At 35.0% G+C, this 18377-nt stretch overlaps 2 protein-coding genes across 2 annotated transcripts; both read right to left on the bottom strand.

Moving 5' to 3' along the window:
- Nucleotides 1-9496, bottom strand: LOC114274483 (cytochrome P450 CYP72A219). The gene is made up of 6 exons (XM_082884128.1): nt 9144-9496; nt 7535-7752; nt 7151-7398; nt 6748-6778; nt 920-1273; nt 1-628 (listed from the first exon to the last, which is right to left on the bottom strand). Exons 1-6 carry the CDS (start codon nt 9421-9423, stop codon nt 203-205), a joined length of 1557 nt encoding a protein of 518 aa, XP_082740254.1. The 5' UTR covers nt 9424-9496; the 3' UTR covers nt 1-202.
- A 4780-nt stretch (nt 9497-14276) lies between these two features.
- Nucleotides 14277-18377, bottom strand: LOC114274484 (cytochrome P450 CYP72A219-like). Its single transcript, XM_082884127.1, has 5 exons — nt 17821-18377; nt 16227-16444; nt 15843-16090; nt 15088-15472; nt 14277-14797 (listed from the first exon to the last, which is right to left on the bottom strand). Exons 1-5 carry the CDS (start codon nt 18098-18100, stop codon nt 14372-14374), a joined length of 1557 nt encoding a protein of 518 aa, XP_082740253.1. The 5' UTR covers nt 18101-18377; the 3' UTR covers nt 14277-14371.

The following is an 18377-nucleotide window of genomic DNA, read 5'->3' as shown; positions in this document are numbered from 1 at the left end:
TTCAAACAAAAAAGAAACAAAAATATTATTTAAAAAAAAAATGTGATTCATATTCATTCTAAACATGGACTCTAGAGTTGAACTCAAACCACTAATATTTCTGAGTCTGAATTCTCTAACAATACTGTAAATTTTATTTAGCTACAATATTAACCACAATGTTAAGATCCGCATACATATTGTCATTGTAAAGATTCAAATCCTAGATTTTTTGTAAGATAAATTGTGCACCATGTTGGGGTTGGATCGTGACAACATTGAAAGGAGAATGCACATATGATGGAGAAAGCTGAAATTTGAAGTGGCGTAAAATCGTTGCCAGGGCTATTTTTGATTCCAGCATTGCGAAGTTTTGTCCAATGCATATACGAGGACCCCCACTGAAAGGAAAAAATGTGCCTTGGCCCTTTGTTGCCTTTGTAATTCCTTCAGAAAATCTCTCTGGCTTGAACTCCAATGCATCTTCACCCCAAATTTCAGGGTCATGTTGGATTGCCATAACTGGCAATGTAAACTCTACTCCAGCTGGTAGAACAAGTTCTCTTAGCCTAGTCGGTTTGTGTATAGCTCGAAGAATGTGGGCTGCTGGTGGGTATAACCTAAGAACCTCGTACAGAATCATGGTTATCTGCAGATAAATGATTAGAGGAATTTTAAAATTTGAATCTATATTGAGTAATCAAGCAGTACAAAATCCTAAAGTATAATTAAATTGACCATGTCTTCAAACAATAATGAAGTGATAAACCTATTGTGCATATGTAAGCCTTCCCTGCATTCAATTTGTGAACTTCCAAATTATATTCATCTATTACTTTCGAAAAGATGAAATACGATTGGAAAAAATTACAGTAGTCAATCTTATTAATTCGAGAACAATATAAAAAAATCGATATATACATATATAGAAAACACTCACAGTTTTGAGCTGATTTAACCCTTCATAGGTTGGTTTATTGTCCCCAAATACTGCTAAAGCCTCTTCTCGAGCCAGAGCTTGCCACTTTTGATGCTTACTCAACAAGTACATTGTCCACACGAGCAAAGCAGAGGTGGTCTCTTGCCCTGCAAAGTAGAATAGCTTGCACTCCTCAATCACCTCGTCTGTTGTCAGTGTGATGTTCTTCTTATTTCCTTGTTCTTGACTTGCTTTCAAATTTGTTTTCAATAGTATTCCCAACAAGTCATTATCTCCATCTCCTTTCATTGTCCGCTTTTTCTTATTGATGATGATATTCCTCATTAGAGATCTCACTTCCTCATAGATAGTTTTTGAAACAATAATTTGAGAGAGTGATAGAGGATAGAGAGAGAGAGAAAGAGCTACTGAAGTATTCAGTTGTTGTGTGTATTAACAAGGGGATTTACACTCTCTTTTATAGAGAGAAAAAAGCTACATAGGGTGCCACCAATTTGCACCGAAAGAAGAAAGTAAATGGGAACATTCATTATGCCTAACACTAAGAATAAACTATCATATTCTAATAGCACTAACCTGCACTAACATGCACTAACCTGATAATAAACTAACACTATACTAACACTAACATGATACAATAATAAACTAACATCCCCCCGCAAACTCAAGGAGGGAAAGCATCAACCAAGTTGAGTTTGGAAACAAGATCATGAAAGCGGCCAGGAGGATGAGCTTTAGTGAAGATATCAGCGGGTTGATCGACTGAGGCAATAGGAAGAAGATGAACAGTTCCACAGGTGACATGCTGGCGAATAAAATGACAATCAATCTCAATATGTTTGGTGCGATCATGAAAAACATCATTGTGAGCAATCTGAATGGCACTCTGATTGTCACAGTAGAGAGGGGTAGGAGCAGAGGAAGAAACACCCATATCAGCAAGGAGCCAGCGAAGCCAGAGAAGTTCCTGAGTAGTATCAGCAAGAGCTCGGTATTCAGCTTCGGTGCTAGAGCGGGCAGTGAGTGATTGTTTTTTGCTACGCCAAGCAAGAAGAGAATCCCCTAAGAAGAAACAAAATCCCGTGGTGGAGCGTCGATCCGTAGGATCCCCAGCCCAATCAGCATCGGAAAAGGCACGTAGGTCAAGAGAGGAAGAAGCCGAGAAGTGAAGACCATGGAACATAGTGCCTTTGAGGTAGCGAAGGATACGGAGTAGAGCTGTATAGTGGGGAGTGCGAGGAGCCGACATGTACTGACTGACAATGTGAACAGCATAGGCAATGTCAGGACGAGTGACTGTGAGATAGACAAGACTGCCGACAAGCTGGCGATAAAGAGTAGCATCAGAGAGAAGAGTCCCATCGAGAGGAGTGAGACGAATCTGAGGATCAACCGGAGTAGAGGCAGTTTTGCAATCAGTAAGACCAGCTCGAGCCAGAAGATCGGATGCATATTTGGCCTGGGACAAATAGGAACCAGTAGAATCATGAGAGACTTCAAGGCCTAAGAAGTAGTTAAGAGTACCAAGGTCCTTCATCTCAAACTGTTGGTGGAGAAATTGTTTGAGGTGGAGAATACCAGCTTTATCATCACCAGTGATAATCATATCATCCACATACAGAAGAAGAAGAGTAGTACCATGAGAAGTAGTCCGTATAAAAAGAGCAGAGTCATAGGAGCTAGAGGTGAATCCGAAGTCATGAATGGTAGAACTGAACTTAGCAAACCAAGCACGAGGCGCTTGCTTGAGGCCATAAAGAGCACGCTGTAGTTTGCAAACCTGATGAGGTTGAAAAGTGGACCCAGGTGGAGGTTGCATGTAGACCTCTTCAAGAAGATGACCATTGAGGAAAGCATTTTTGACATCCATCTGAAAGAGCCCCCAGTGGCGAGCAGTAGCAACAGCAAGTAAACTGCGAACAGAGGTAAGCCGAGCAACAGGAGAGAATGTCTCCTCATAATCAATGCCATATTCTTGGTTGAAACCCTTGGCAACAAGACGAGCTTTGTAGCGTTCAATAGAGCCATCAGAATGTGTTTTGATTTTGTAAACCCATTTGCAGCCAATCGCAGTCTTGCCAGGAGGAAGATCAACTAGATCCCAAGTATGAGCTTTGTCCAAGGCATGGAGTTCATCAGTCATAGCTTGCTGCCAAAGAGGATTAGTACAAGCCTCACGATAGGAGGTAGGTTCATAAGTAGAGAAGGCAGCAGATCCAACAATATAATCACGAAGATGGATAGGAGGTTGAGTTACCCGGCGTGGTCGACCCGTAGGAGGATCGGTGGGAGGAAGAGTCGGTGGAGAAGGAGGTGTGGCAACAAGAGGTAGACCTTCAGGTAGAGCAGGCTGGACAGGATCAGGGGTGAGCAAGGGCGTCTCGATGGAGGAGGAACCTGTATCAAAATCAGCAGAGAAAAGATCGATGGAAGGATTAGTAAACAGTGCAGTAGTGGAAAGTCCGGGTAAGTGAAAGGAGGATAGCGAGGAAAACATTTGGTGTTCCCAGAAAACGACATGGCGGGAGATACGAAGACGTTTAGAGAGAGGATCCCAACAGCGAAAGCCTTTATGTTCAATGCCATATCCAAGAAAGCAACAAAGACGAGAGCGAGGTTCAAGCTTGGTGTGTTCATGGGATTGAAGTAGAACAAAACAAGCAGAGCCAAAAACCCGGAGATTGGCGTAAGGAGGGGGAGTGCCATGCAGACGTTCAAAGGGAGTTTGATTATGGATGACAGGGGTAGGAGCACAGTTGATAGTGTAAACAGCAGTGAGGGCAGCTTCTCCCCAAAAGTTTTCAGGACAGGAAGAAGAGAGAAGGAGAGCGCGAGTAGTGTCAAGAATATGCCTATGTTTCCGTTCAGCGCGGCCATTTTGCTGGGACGTGCCAGCACAGGAACGATGAGGCAGTGTACCATGATGCTGAAGAAAGGAAAGGAAATCTGAATCCCGATATTCCATAGCATTGTCAGAGCGAAAAATTTTGATGGTTTTGGAGAATTGGGTGTGAACCATTTGTGCAAATCGATAATAAATGTGTTTAAGTTCAGACCTATTTTTCATGAGAAAAAGCCAAGTAAACCGGGAAAAATCATCAATAAAAACAACAAAATAGCGGGATCCCCCCATAGTAGTAGTAGGGGAGGGCCCCCAAATATCCGAATGTATAAGATCAAAAGGGGCAAGAGAAACAGAAGTACTCTTATTAAATGATAAAGCAGGTTGTTTGGCAAGTTGACAGGGTATACAATCGAAATTATCGGGGATGACATGACCCAACTGTCCACTAGAAACCAAAGACCTTAAACGAGTAACAGAAATATGCCCTAAGCGACAATGCCAAAGATGAAAGGGAGATAATAAGGAAGTAGATGCAGGGGCAGCAATCTGAGGAGAGGCAGGAACATGAAGGTGAATGAGTTCATAGAGACGTCCACGCTTACGGCCGATCCCAATAGTCTGCCCCGTCTGAGGGTCCTGTACCAAACAATCAGTAGCAGAAAAGGTGACAGTTAGACCAAGTTCACATAATTGACCAATGGAAAGAAGATTTAAGGTAAGAGCAGGAATATGATAAACGTGAGGTAGAGATAAAGAAGAGGTGGAAACAGTACCAACATGACGAACAGACATGAGGGAACCATCAGCAGTATGTATTGAGGGAATATGAGGAGATGAAGATAAGGAAGAAAAAATAGTAGAACTGGAGGTCATATGATTACAACAGGCAGAGTCAAAATACCAAGAGGAGTTACCTGGGATTACAGACAAAGCAGTAGGAGGAGGTGTACCAGATGAGGAGAGAAGTTGTTTGAGCATGGCCTCGACATCCGTTGGAGAAAAGTGAGGGGTAGAAGGAGCAGGTGACTCAGAGAACCCTGCAGAGGGGGCAGTGTCAGTGTGATGAGACTGATTCCCAGAAGCAGCAGCAGCAGTGTGATAAGACTGATTTCCGGAAGCAGAAGTAGCAGTGTGATGAGACTGGTTGCCGGAACGATGAAAACTTCCCCGGGAAGAGCCACCGCGAGAGGAGTGGCTATTGGAGGATGAGCGGGATGGATTGCGAAAACAATCCTGTTGCAGATGACCAGGACCAAGTTTGTTGCAGTAGCGGCAGGATCTGACGGGGCAATTGACCAGGAGATGGGTTGAAGGAAGGCCCCGATTCTGACAATAGAGGCAAGCAGTTGTCCGCTGGGTAAATGATGGCCGGGACGGAGGAGTGGCAAGAACAGAGTCCACATGATGAGTTTGAAGAGTACCTAGACGAGTCTCCTCTGATAGCAACTCAGAAATGGCTTGTTCAAGAGTGGGCAAGGGATGGCGATGAAGCAGAGAGGCACGTACGGGCTCAAACGAGGGGGTAAGAGCCATGAGAAATTGCACCAACCTTTGCTGGTTGCGATGGTTAGTAAATAAAACTGCATCTTCGGGGTCATGCCAGGTTGGTTCTGAAAGAGCAAGCTGATCCCAAACAGAGTATATTTGAGAAAGGAAGTCATTAATGGACTGAGTGGATTCTTGGCGCATGCGGTGAAGTTGGTTCTGAAGTTGATACTGATGGGCAAGACCAGTAGTCTGATATCGTTCTTTCAAAAAATCCCAGATGTCTTTCGCAGGAGTAGTTACAGAGTCAAGCTGAAAGCGGCCAAATTGAAGACTGATAGAGGTAACAGAGGTATTACGAAACCAGGTAATGATTTGGTAATTCTTACTGTCCCATTCCTCAAGTCGGTCTTCATATGTAGCAGTATGAACAGGAGTTTCAGTAGTGGCACTGTCTTTGACTGGTTTAGTCACATCCCCGGTGACAATTCGCCAGAGCTTCTTGCCTTTAAGAAAGGAAGACATGGCTTGGGCCCACAGAACATAGTTTGAACCATTCAGAATAACGGAAATGGGATGGGAGGTATCAAGACGATCCATAATACTAGTTAAGTAGGATTAAAGCAACAGGAAGAGACCTGTAGGAGCAAAATTTGGTAAAACAGAGTGTACCAGTGAGTCCGGAAGGTCGAAAATAGCCAGAAAAGGCTGCTGGACAGAGATGATGTCAGCGATGATGTCAGCGGCGCACGTTAGCAGAGTGCAGGGAGGAGCACGTTAGCAGGAAGGCGGCGGCGCACGGTAGCAAACAGGCGCAGGCGCGGCGCACAATAGCCGTTTTGGCGCACGCGGGTGCAATGTAGTGAAGCGGCGCACGAAAGGCGCACAATAGCAGGCGCGGCGTACGGGAGTGGCAGGGCTGACGTCAGCCGCGGTTGTGTGGGCGCGTGGAGGCGCGTGGCGGAGGTGAGTAGTAACAGATGGCGCGTGCGGGCGCGTGTGAGAGTGGTGGCGGAGCTGGTGACGCGCAGAAGGTAAAGGCGGCGCGTGTGGGCGCGTGGAGGGTGTTCTGAGAACGGGCTAGGTGCCGTTGGAATCGTGAGAAAATTCCGAGCGATTTGATGTATGCCACTGTGTACGGGACTAAACACCAAAATCGAAAATTGCCAGAAATGTAACTCTGGGCTCTGATACCATGAAACAATAATTTGAGAGAGTGATAGAGGATAGAGAGAGAGAGAAAGAGCTACTGAAGTATTCAGTTGTTGTGTGTATTAACAAGGGGATTTACACTCTCTTTTATAGAGAGAAAAAAGCTACATAGGGTGCCACCAATTTGCACCGAAAGAAGAAAGTAAATGGGAACATTCATTATGCCTAACACTAAGAATAAACTATCATATTCTAATAGCACTAACCTGCACTAACATGCACTAACCTGATAATAAACTAACACTATACTAACACTAACATGATACAATAATAAACTAACAGTTTTAATCTTTGTGTTTGTCTTCGTTGGTAGAAACCTACAAAAGTAAATCTTGAACAGATGATGACATGAAAACAAGAAATTTTATCAACTTATTTGGAGTATAGTATTTTGAAAATATGAACATTACTGCTTTTAGCATTCAGTATCTACTAAAATAGAAACCTACAAAAGTAAACTTTGAATAGATGATGACATGAAAACAAGAAATTTTATCAACTTATTTGGAGTATAGTATTTTGAAAATATGAAAATTAGTGCTTTTAGCATTCAGTATCTATTAAAAAAAATACATGTAAAACAATTCAAATTGGTAAAAAAAATTTTGAAATTGTAATATAATATCATTTATAGTTTAGTCTTTTTGACAAAAAGCAAGTAAAACAATCATAAATTCATTTTATCTTACCTTGATCCTGGAATGTAAATTGATTGCATAAGTTGCATTATAGTATTGAATTGCTCTTTTTGGAGTTTGAATATCCTTTGTCCTTCTTCATAGTTACTACCAAATGCTGTTCGAGAAATCACGTCGCCTGTCAGATTCTCAAGATAAGGCCATACATCAACCTCACATGACCCTTTTGTTGATGAAACTAACACTTCCCATTTGCTTATCATTTCACTACAACTCGAGTACATTGCAGGTACCATATGCTATATAACAAACACCAATAAGACTGTTTAGTACTATTATTATTTTTGTATGATTGTGAGGCCTTGTTTGTTGCAGCTCATTGAAGCAGCTTATAAAAATTAAAAATAAAAAGTTGAAGATTTAGAGATTAATTACTTTCAACTTTTCTAGATGAAAGGCTGGGTTGAGAAGATTTCTGTGCTTGACCCATTCCTCACACTCGCACGATCCAAGCCCTCTCACAAGTAATTTGCCAAGTGGGTTCATCGCGGGTTTTTGAAAGGCTTCATAGTTATGTAAGATCTCTTTTATCAATTTAGGATCTGTAATGGTTACCCTTGGTGTTGGGCCTATCCATTGAAAGTAATTTTTACCTGCAAGTTTTGGCCATTATTTGTCAAGGTGAGAAGAAAATGAAAGACTTAAAACAATTATTAGCAAAATATGATAATATGTGAAATATGCATAAGAATCTTAATAATATTGACATTGATTGTAAAAATAATATTTGAGTGATGTCCCCTGCAAGTAGAAATTATTTTATTTATTTGGTCCCGTAACAATCCAACTTTATATTCATTAATTAAAATAGTGAGACCAGTATTTTTTTTTTTTATAACGATTTGACAAGTATAAATGATCTAAAACAATTCTCCTAGAGCATCCGCATCAGTCTTTTCAAAATTTTAGTCAAATTTAACCTAAAATTCATTTTTTCTATTTTGACTAGTCACTTTTTTAGTATTTACTACATCAAAATCTCTATTTTAACTCAATTTTATTAAAATATTAATTTCTTATTGTATTTGTTATCTTTCATTTTTCATTTTTTTATTAAATTGATGAGGTGCCACCCAAACAATTCATAAAAAATGCAAAAAAAAAAAAAATTGCCGTTGACCGGTCGACTGGTTAAGCTAATTTTGGACATTTTTCTTCTGCTACAGGCACTTATGAGACATTCGAGTGGACGATCGGTTTAAAGATTTTGGCCCAGCTTTGCTCTAAAAAATAAAATAAAAAATAATATAGCTAACGAACAGTATTGTAAGCAAATTTAACAAAAAGGTTATTTACAAAAAATTTGTTGAGGCTGATGGAGGAAGGATTTGATACTGAAGCTCTCTACAATAGCTTTGAAGCTATTGCAAAGGGTCTGATGGGATGCTCAAGTCACTCTCTTTTATGATCATAAGCTTTTGAATTAGCTTATTGCTAATATATGTTTTGAAAAAAAAAAAATTAAAAAAAAAGGGTTAAAAAAACGTAAGTAGAATCCTGAATCAATTCACTTGATCTAGATGATTTATCTTGTAAGGTTAGTCCAAAAAATCAGTAACTTAAAAAACCAATTCATTGGACATGTAGCCACTCGAATGATTTTTTATATTATTATTATTATTTTTTAAAACGAACCAAAAGTTAGATTTTGAAAATAGACAATATATTTTCAGTTCAAATAATTACCGATGGATCAATCTCAGTTTTTGCTTGGATGATATGCTTTATAAGAAGAACGATTCGAAGTGATTTTGGAGTGTCTTCATCGAATCCTAACGCTGTGTTTGGTATGGGATTGAGAAAGGATTAAAAAAGAAAAAGAAAAAGAAAAAGAAAAACAATAAGTAAAATATAAATAAAATATATATATGTCATTTAGTTTCGCACGTCTGTCTTTCCGGTTAGATTTCTAATTTGACAAGAGCTGGAAAAAAATTGAAAAAAAAAATTCAATCTTATAGTTTTACAGGAGAGAGATACATACCGTGAAGTTGGACACAATAATGGTGGAATGGTAGGACGTGTGGGATGATATCGTCTGAGGACTGGTCCATGGCTTTGGATTTTGCAGCTCTTATTGTTGATATCATCTCTTTTGTGTCTCCATACAACAGTTTGTATGGATTTCCCTTGAATCCCTGCTCTCTCAGGCACTTCTCTATCTGCTTTGGCCTCCACCACACCCAGTTCACTACCTTCCATGCGCATGTTAGCAGAGTTACCAGAGCGATAGAGCCAACAACAGAGCTCACTGTTACTTCCATAATGGAAGAGATAGATATAAAAGATAGAGAGAGATCTCCTCAACCTTACTTGCTGTCCCACACTAGGTATGATATTTATAGGAATTGCAGTTTTATTTTGATTATTAAAATTGTTTATATTTTAAAATATATTAAAATAGAATACATCTGTAGAAAATAAAAAATAAAAAAGTCAATAAGTTTTGTATCAAAACATACTTGTATATAAAAAATAAAATAAAAATTTAAATATTAAATTGAATACAAATGTCAATTGGTGAAAGAACTATTAATATTCGATTAATTTGTTTTTTAAAAAATATGTTTTACTCAATATTTTTTAAAATTAAACTATTTAAATTATCAAAATGAAACTCGAAATAATTCTCACAAGCCGTCCAAGTCACTATTGTGTGAATTTTTTTTATTAGCTAAACTATAGTTTTACTCTCTTTAATTTGACTATTTTGTTAATTTGATAATCTCATTAAAAAATAAAAATTATAAGCGTAATGTGTGAATGAACTATTTTAGTCTATGATATAAGTTCAGTTTTTAAAAAAGTGTTGTTAATTGAATCAAATTGATTAAAAAAGTTTAAAATAAAATTAATGTAATCAAAATAATAAGAATTAAATTGAGACAATAAACAAATTATAAGAATTATAAGTGTAATGTGTGAATTATATTACTAAGGAATCAACATATCGGCCGTATAATATCTCAGATAAAATATATTTCCTTCGAGCCAAAATATTAATCTCTTATTTTATTTTTATTATCTCAAAATATTAATTTCTTTTCAAAAATCAATAACTAAAATAATATAAATTTCTTATTTTGCCTTTCTTTTAAATTCATTAATAATACAAAAAATAAAATTATGACAATTGATATTTCATAAAAAATGTACAAAGGGTAATTTTGAAAATTTAATTTTTTAAAAATGTAATAATTATATTATTAAAAAAAATTAAATTCCCCAAAAGAAATAGGACAGAGAGAGTATATAAAATACAATGAGGCATTTTATATTGTTTCCTGTAGTTTGAAATGCAACCATATTTTTTTCGGATAAATTACAAATACATCGTTTAAAATTTATTTAAAGTATATATTGTTTCCTATAGTTTGAAAATTTATAAATACCTCATTGTTATAAAATTTTATTTAACAAAATTAACTTTAAAAAAATTATAATTGCTTTCTTATACAATAATAAAATTACATAAATTATTAATTAAAATATATTAATAATATTATTAAAAATTATTAATTAACTAGATAATTTATTAATAAAAGAGACAATTTATTATAAAATTAAAAACCTCAAAGTAAATTCAACTTGTGATGATGTAATTTCCCTTTTTTATTATTATTAAAAGTAAATTCAACTTCTGATGATGTAATCACAACTCATTCATTATAATAATAACCCTGGTGACTTTACGCACTATACCAAGTGGTACCACCATTCCTCTCGCTTGTCTGGTAGAAAATATATTTTTATTATTTTTTTGATATTTTTTAGTAAAAAATAAAAAATAATAATTATTTTATTTTATTTTTTATGATTAACTAAAAAATACAAGTCTAGAAAACATTTTCTAAACTACACTAGTGTGGTCACCATGACCATGACCATCACCATTAGGGGTGTGCGCAGTGCGGGTCGGTGCGATTTGAGAGAAAAATAGAAACCGTATGACGGGTGACGGATTGATAAAAGTATCACTAGAATTTGTCATTTTCCTTATCAAAAACTGGCGGTTCGGTTGACAAATAATGGCGGATTTGTCTTGGCAGTTCGGGCGGATTGACGGTTTATAAAAAATATAATTCAAATTACAAAACTTAAATCAAAGAGTAAAAAAAAGACGAGAGATACCGTGATATTAAACATCTTGCGAAGTTTTCTTCTGATGCAGCAAGTGTAGCAACAACATGATAATATCAACGACTATGCCATCAGTTCATTACAAGCATCTGTGGAAGTTACAATTATCAAATACAATACATAAAATTCCCCTCGAGCAGTTATGTAATACTATATTCTAAGGTATAGAACAACAAGCAAACTTAAGTAAAAAAGAGTTTTTAGAATCTTATAAAACATGATTTAATAGCGGTGCGGGTCGGTGCGGTTTGGAAGAAAAATAGAAACCGGCGGATTGATAAAAGTGTCACTAGAATTTGCCATTTTTCTTACCAAAAATCGGCGGTTCGATTATCAAATAATAACGAATTTGCCTTGGCGGTGCGGTTCGGTGCGGTTTTGACGGTTTCGGCGGTATTATGCACACCCCTAATCACCATCACCTCCAGCTTGCTATCACTATCACTATCACTATCACTATCACTATCACCACCACTACCATTAATATAATTACTAATGTATTAAGTTTAAAGACGCTATCAAACATAGAAAAATATTTTATTTTGTTAAAAAAAAATTATAAAGAAAATGGTGTCTACTTGTTAATTAATTTGTGTATGAATCAATTTAATCAAATTAACCGAGTCAATTGACCAGTTTTTTATACTCTTGTATAAGATGTTAGGAGTTAATTTTTTGCAAGTAATAACAATTAATTATTTCTCTCTTAATATAAAGGTGTATATAGTTGTTTATTTTTCACAAGTATTTTGTGATGATTATTAGACTTGGTAGCGGTAGGCTTCTAACTATGCCTTGTTAGTTATTTAATTTAATGTAATTTTTTTTATATTTATATAATTACATATACAATCTTTTGTTTTTTTCCTTGACCTTGCAAAGAAATAAAGCCACTTTGTTTTACTGAATAAGTTTGAGAGACTAAACCATGGATTATTTTTTTTATTATAGGAAAATTTTCATATCTTCTCGTGAGTTTAAGACAACACTCGTATCGAGATCACTAAGGTATCTTATTACTTGTTTTGGGCAAGAGACTATAACTTAAGAATTTATACCATCTTCTCAATATAAATTTTAATTAAATCAAGACTTACATGATAAAAGAGAATTAAATTCATACCAAATGCCATATATAGTAGTAACTTGAGATTCTCCTCCTAAGCCAACTTGAGGGGGGTACCATGGATTATTTTAATGACCATTTTTGTTGAATATTCCATGGCACCATGTGGTGTGGTAATCTCACAAAAACATTCAAATGTGGATGGCCAGTCAAATAAACAATACTGCCAATAAAAGATAAATTTGAAAAGTAGAGGAAATAATTGTCAACTGTCATGTTGAGTGTGCATCTTGTGCTATAACCAATCTGAAAAGCAATACCAACACCTATTATATTTGAAGAACACCGGTCATTTGTTATAAAATTATTATTAAAATTCAATATTAAAAATATAAATTGTAAAATTGATAGGGTCAAAAACAAGTTACACTCAGGAAGGCGGATTGGGGGAGAGGGGAAGTATGAAGGTAATATTTAGGTTTTGTTTGACATATATTAAAAAAAGTTAAAATGTTAAAAAATTACTATCTTATTTAAGTCATATCATCTTATTTAAGTTACATCATCTCTCTACTACATCACTTCAAACTCAACTCATAATCAACCCATATTTTATAAAAAGTAAAAAAATACACTTATTTAGAACATCCCAAACCACCCCTTATTGCCATTTTGGGAACTTTGACAAAAAGTTGCGTTTTTTTAATTCATCAAAAACGCTGCACCATGCAAAAACGCTGAAGACACCATTTGGGAAGACCCAAAAACGTAACTGGGTCATTTATCAAACTACCCTCTGGAACATTGTAATTAATTAATTCAAAAAAGTGTTGACATGCAAAAAGGCAAAATTGTAAATTTAATTAAAAAAATAAAGATATTTTGGTCATTTTAGAGTGATGTGACACTTTTAAAAAATATTAAATCAAAAATCAAAAAAGTCAATTTTTTACCAACTTCCTAAATCACTTTCAAAAAAACTAAAAAACTTGATAAAAAATCAAAAATCAACTTTTTACCAACTTTCCAAAACATCCCTTACTAAACGGGAGTGGGGTGTGATAGGATAGGAATTCCCAATTCATCCAACCTTATTGTTATTCCTAACTTTTTTTCGGACAATCTCTTAATATATTTCTTTAAATTTAAAATATCAATTTTTTCAATTAAAACCGTGCATTCCAATTTAAATAATGTTTGTTTATGTATGGAATATTTTGAAAAGTGAGTTAAAAGTCATTTTTCAACTTTTAATCTATTTTCTCTTTCACACAAAAAAAAAAAAAAAACTAAAAAAATCAAAATAAAGCCAAAAAGTCAAATTTTAACCATCTTCTCAAAAGGGTCTGGCTTTCTTTCGGTCCGAACACGGACTGGAGAGTATTGTTGGGCCCGTGGAGGTCCATCACGGGTCTCGTTTTGATAATCTGAACCGTTGAATGTGTAAAACTCGTCGAATACTATATAACTGTAAAAAATCACGTTGATTGTGTATCGATGGTTACATGATCAAATTAGTTTTGTATAAAAAAAATAGATGGTGAAAAAATAAACACTTGACAAAAATCTAATCCGATGAAATAGCTATCGATATCCAATCAATGTAATTTTTTACAGACATATAATACTTGACGAATTTTACATATTGATCAATTTGAATAATTGAAATGAGACCTGTGGTAGGGCCCCATGGCCCAACAACACCCTCCAGTCCGATCCATCGAACTAGAGGGAAGCCAATCTCTTTCCAAAATACCCTTATATCAAGAAAACATTATTTGAGATGTTCTAAATAAATGTACTTTTTAACTTTTTATAAAATATGAGTTAGATTTAAAAAAAACATGTGATTCATGTTCATTCTAAACGTGGACTCTAGAGTTGAATTCAAACCACTAATACTTCTGAGTCTGAATTCTCTAACAATACTGTAAATTTTATTTAGTTACAATATTAACCACAATATTAAGATCCACATACATATTGTCATTGTAAAGATTCAAATCCTAGATTTTTTGTAAGATAAATTGTGCACCATGTTGGGGTTGGATCGTGACAACATTGAAAGGAGAATGCACATATGATGGAGAAAGCTGAAATGTGAAGTGGCGTAAAATCGTTGCCAGGGCTATTTTTGATTCCAGCATTGCGAAGTTTTGTCCAATGCATATACGAGGACCCCCACTGAAAGGAAAAAATGTGCCTTGGCCTTTTGTTGCTTTTGTAATTCCTTCAGAAAATCTCTCTGGCTTGAACTCCAATGCATCTTCACCCCAAATTTCAGGGTCATGTTGGATTGCCATAACTGGCAATGTAAACTCTACTCCAGCTGGTAGAACAAGTTCTCCTAGCCTAGTCGGTTTGTGTATAGCTCGAAGAATGTGGGCTGCTGGTGGGTATAACCTAAGAACCTCGTACAGAATCATGGTTATCTGCAGATAAATGATTAGAGGAATTTTAAAATTTGAATCTATATTGAGTAATCAAGCAGTACAAAATCCTAAAGTATAATTAAATTGACCATGTCTTCAAACAATAATGAAGTGATAAACCTATTGTGCATATGTAAGCCTTCCCTGCATTCAATTTGTGAACTTCCAAATTATATTCATCTATTACTTTCGAAAAGATGAAATACGATTGGAAAAAATTACAGAGTCAATCTTATTAATTCGAGAACAATATAAAAAAATCGATATATACATATATAGAAAACACTCACAGTTTTGAGCTGATTTAACCCTTCATAGGTTGGTTTATTGTCCCCAAATACTGCTAAAGCCTCTTCTCGAGCCAGAGCTTGCCACTTTTGATGCTTACTCAACAAGTACATTGTCCACACGAGCAAAGCAGAGGTGGTCTCTTGCCCTGCAAAGTAGAATAGCTTGCACTCCTCAATCACCTCGTCTGTTGTCAGTGTGATGTTCTTCTTATTTCCTTGTTCTTGACTTGCTTTCAAATTTGTTTTCAATAGTATTCCCAACAAGTCATTATCTCCATCTCCTTTCATTGTCCGCTTTTTCTTATTGATGATGATATTCCTCATTAGAGATCTCACTTCCTCATAGATAGTTTTAATCTTTGTGTTTGTCTTCGTTGGTAGAAACCTACAAAAGTAAATCTTGAATAGATGATGACATGAAAACAAAAAATTTTATCAACTTATTTAGAGTATAGTATTTTGAAAATATAAAAATTAGTGCTTTTAACATTCAGTATCTACTAAAATAGAAACTACAAAAGTAAGCCTTGAATAGATGATGACATGAAAACAAGAAATTTTTTCAACTTATTGGGAGTATAGTATTTTGAAAATATGAAAATTAGTACTTTTAGCATTCAGTATCTACTAAAAAAAATACATGTAAAACAATTCAAATTGGTAAAAAAAATTTGAAATTGTAATATAATATCATTTATTGTTTACTCTTTTTGACAAAAAGCAAGTAAAACAATCATAAATTCATTTTATCTTACCTCGATCCTGGAATGTAAATTGATTGCAAAAGTTGCATTATAGTATTGAATTGCTCTTTTTGGAGTTTGAATATCCTTTGTCCTTCTTCATAGTTACTGCCAAATGCTGTTCGAGAAATTACGTCGCCGGTCAAATTCTCAAGATAAGGCCATACATCAACCTCACATGACCCTTTTGTTGATGAAACTAACACTTCCCATTTGCTTATCATTTCACTACAACTCGAGTACATTGCAGGTACCATATGCTATATAACAAACACCAATAAGACTGTTTAGTACTATTATTATTTTTGTATGATTGTAAGGCCTTGTTTGTTGCAGCTTATTGAAGCAGCTTATAAAAATTAAAAATAAAAAGTTGAAGATTTAGAGATTAATTACCTTCAACTTTTCAAGATGAAAGGCCGGGTTGAGAAGATTTCTGTGCTTGACCCATTCCTCACACTCGCACGATCCAAGCCCTCTCACAAGTAATTTGCCAAGTGGGTTCATCGCGGATTTTTGAAAGGCTTCATAGTTATGTAAGATCTCTTTTATCAATTTAGGATCTGTAATGGTTACTCTTGGTGTTGGGCCTATCCATTGAAAGTAATTTTTACCTGCAAGATTTGGCCATTATTTGTCAAAGTGAGAAGAAAATGAAAGACTTAAAACAATTATTAGCAAAATATGATAATATGTGAAATATGCATAAGAATCTTAATATTGACATTGATTGTAAAAGTAATATTTGAGTGATGTCCCCTGCAAGTAGAAATTATTTTATTTTTTTGGTCCCGTAACAATCAACTTGATATTCATCAGTTAAAATAGTGAGACTAGTAATTTTTTTTATTTTTTTTTATTTTTTTTAACGATTTGACAAGCATAAATGATCTAAAACAATTCTCTAAGAGTATTCGCATAAGTCTCTTCAAATTTTTAGTTAAATTTAACCTAAAATCCACTTTTTCTACTTTAATTAGCCACTTTTTTATTATTCACTGCATCAAAATCTCCATTCTAACTCAATTTTATTAAAATAATAATTTCTTATTATATTTTTTATCGTTTCTTTTTTTATTAAATTAATGAGGTGCTACTCAAAGAATTCTTTAAAAAAAAAAAATTGCCATTGATCAGTCGACCAATTAGGCTAATTTTGGATATTTTGTTCCGCTACAGGCACTCATGAGACATTTGGTAGGATATCCGGGAGGACCTGGATAGACTGGGTAGACGACCGATATAAAGATTTTGGCCCAGTTTTGCTTCAGAAAATATAATAAAAAATAATATAGCAAATTTAACAAAAAGTTAATTTATAAAAAAATTATTGAGACTGATAGAGGAAGGATTTGATGTTGATGCTCTCTACAATAGCTTTGAAGCTATTATAAAGAGTCTGATGCGGATGCCCAAGACCACCAAATAGTCACTCTCTTTTATGATCATAATCTTTTGAATTAGCTTATTGCTAATATATGTTTTGAAAAAAAATAAAAATTAAAAAAAAAATGTTAAAAAAACGTAAGTAGAGTCCTGAATCAATTCACTTGATCTAGACAATTTATCTTGTAAGTTTGGTGCAAAAAATCACTAACTTAAAAAAGCAATTCATTGGACATGTAGCCACTCGAATGATTTTTATTATTATTATTATTATTATTATTATTATTATTATTTTAAAACGAACCAAAAGTTAGATTATGAAAATAGATAGTATATTTTAGGTTCAAATAATTACCGATGGATCAATATCAGTTTTTGCTTGAATGATATGTTTTATAAAAAGAACGATTCGAAGTGATTTTGGAGTGTCTTCACCGAATCCCGCTGTATTTGGTTGGAGAATTTGAGAAAGGATTTGAAAAGAAAAAGAAAAAAATAAATAAAATATGCCAATACTTAACTTAGATTACTAATTTGACAAGAGCTGGAAAAAAATTGAAAAAAAATATTCAATCTCCTTGTTTTACAAGAGAGAGGTACATACCGTGAAGTTGGACACAATAATGGTGGAATGGTAGGACGTGTGGGATAATATCGTCTGAGGACTGGTCCATGGCTTTGGATTTTGCAGCTCTTATTGTTGATATCATCTCTTTTGTGTCTCCATACAACAGTTTGTATGGATTTCCCTTGAATCCCTGCTCTCTCAGGCACTTCTCTATCTGCTTTGGCCTCCACCACACCCAGTTCACTACCTTCCATGCGCATGTTAGAAGAGTTACCAAAGCAATAGAGCCAACAACAGAGCTGACTGTTGCTTCCATAATGGCAGAGATAGATATAAACGATAGAGATCGATCTCCTCAACCTTACTAGCTGTCCCACACTAGGTATGGTATTTATAGGAATTGGGGTCACCAGTGACTGCTGTGTGGCTCACAGTTTTTAAAATTGTTTAAATTTTAAAAAATATTAATAAAATACATTTCTTAAAAAAAATTTAAGCCAATCATCGATAAGTTTTTTATCAAAACATACTAGTACATAAAAAAGTAAATATTTAAGTATTAAATTGAATATAAATGTTGATTAATGAAGAAA

Source organism: Camellia sinensis, chromosome 8 (genome assembly GCF_055761805.1).
Source record: "Camellia sinensis isolate YWXY chromosome 8, ASM5576180v1, whole genome shotgun sequence".
Lineage (NCBI taxonomy): Eukaryota > Viridiplantae > Streptophyta > Magnoliopsida > Ericales > Theaceae > Camellia > Camellia sinensis.
Note: the sequence above shows the minus strand (reverse complement) of the source record. Positions and strands in the feature narration are given on the sequence as shown.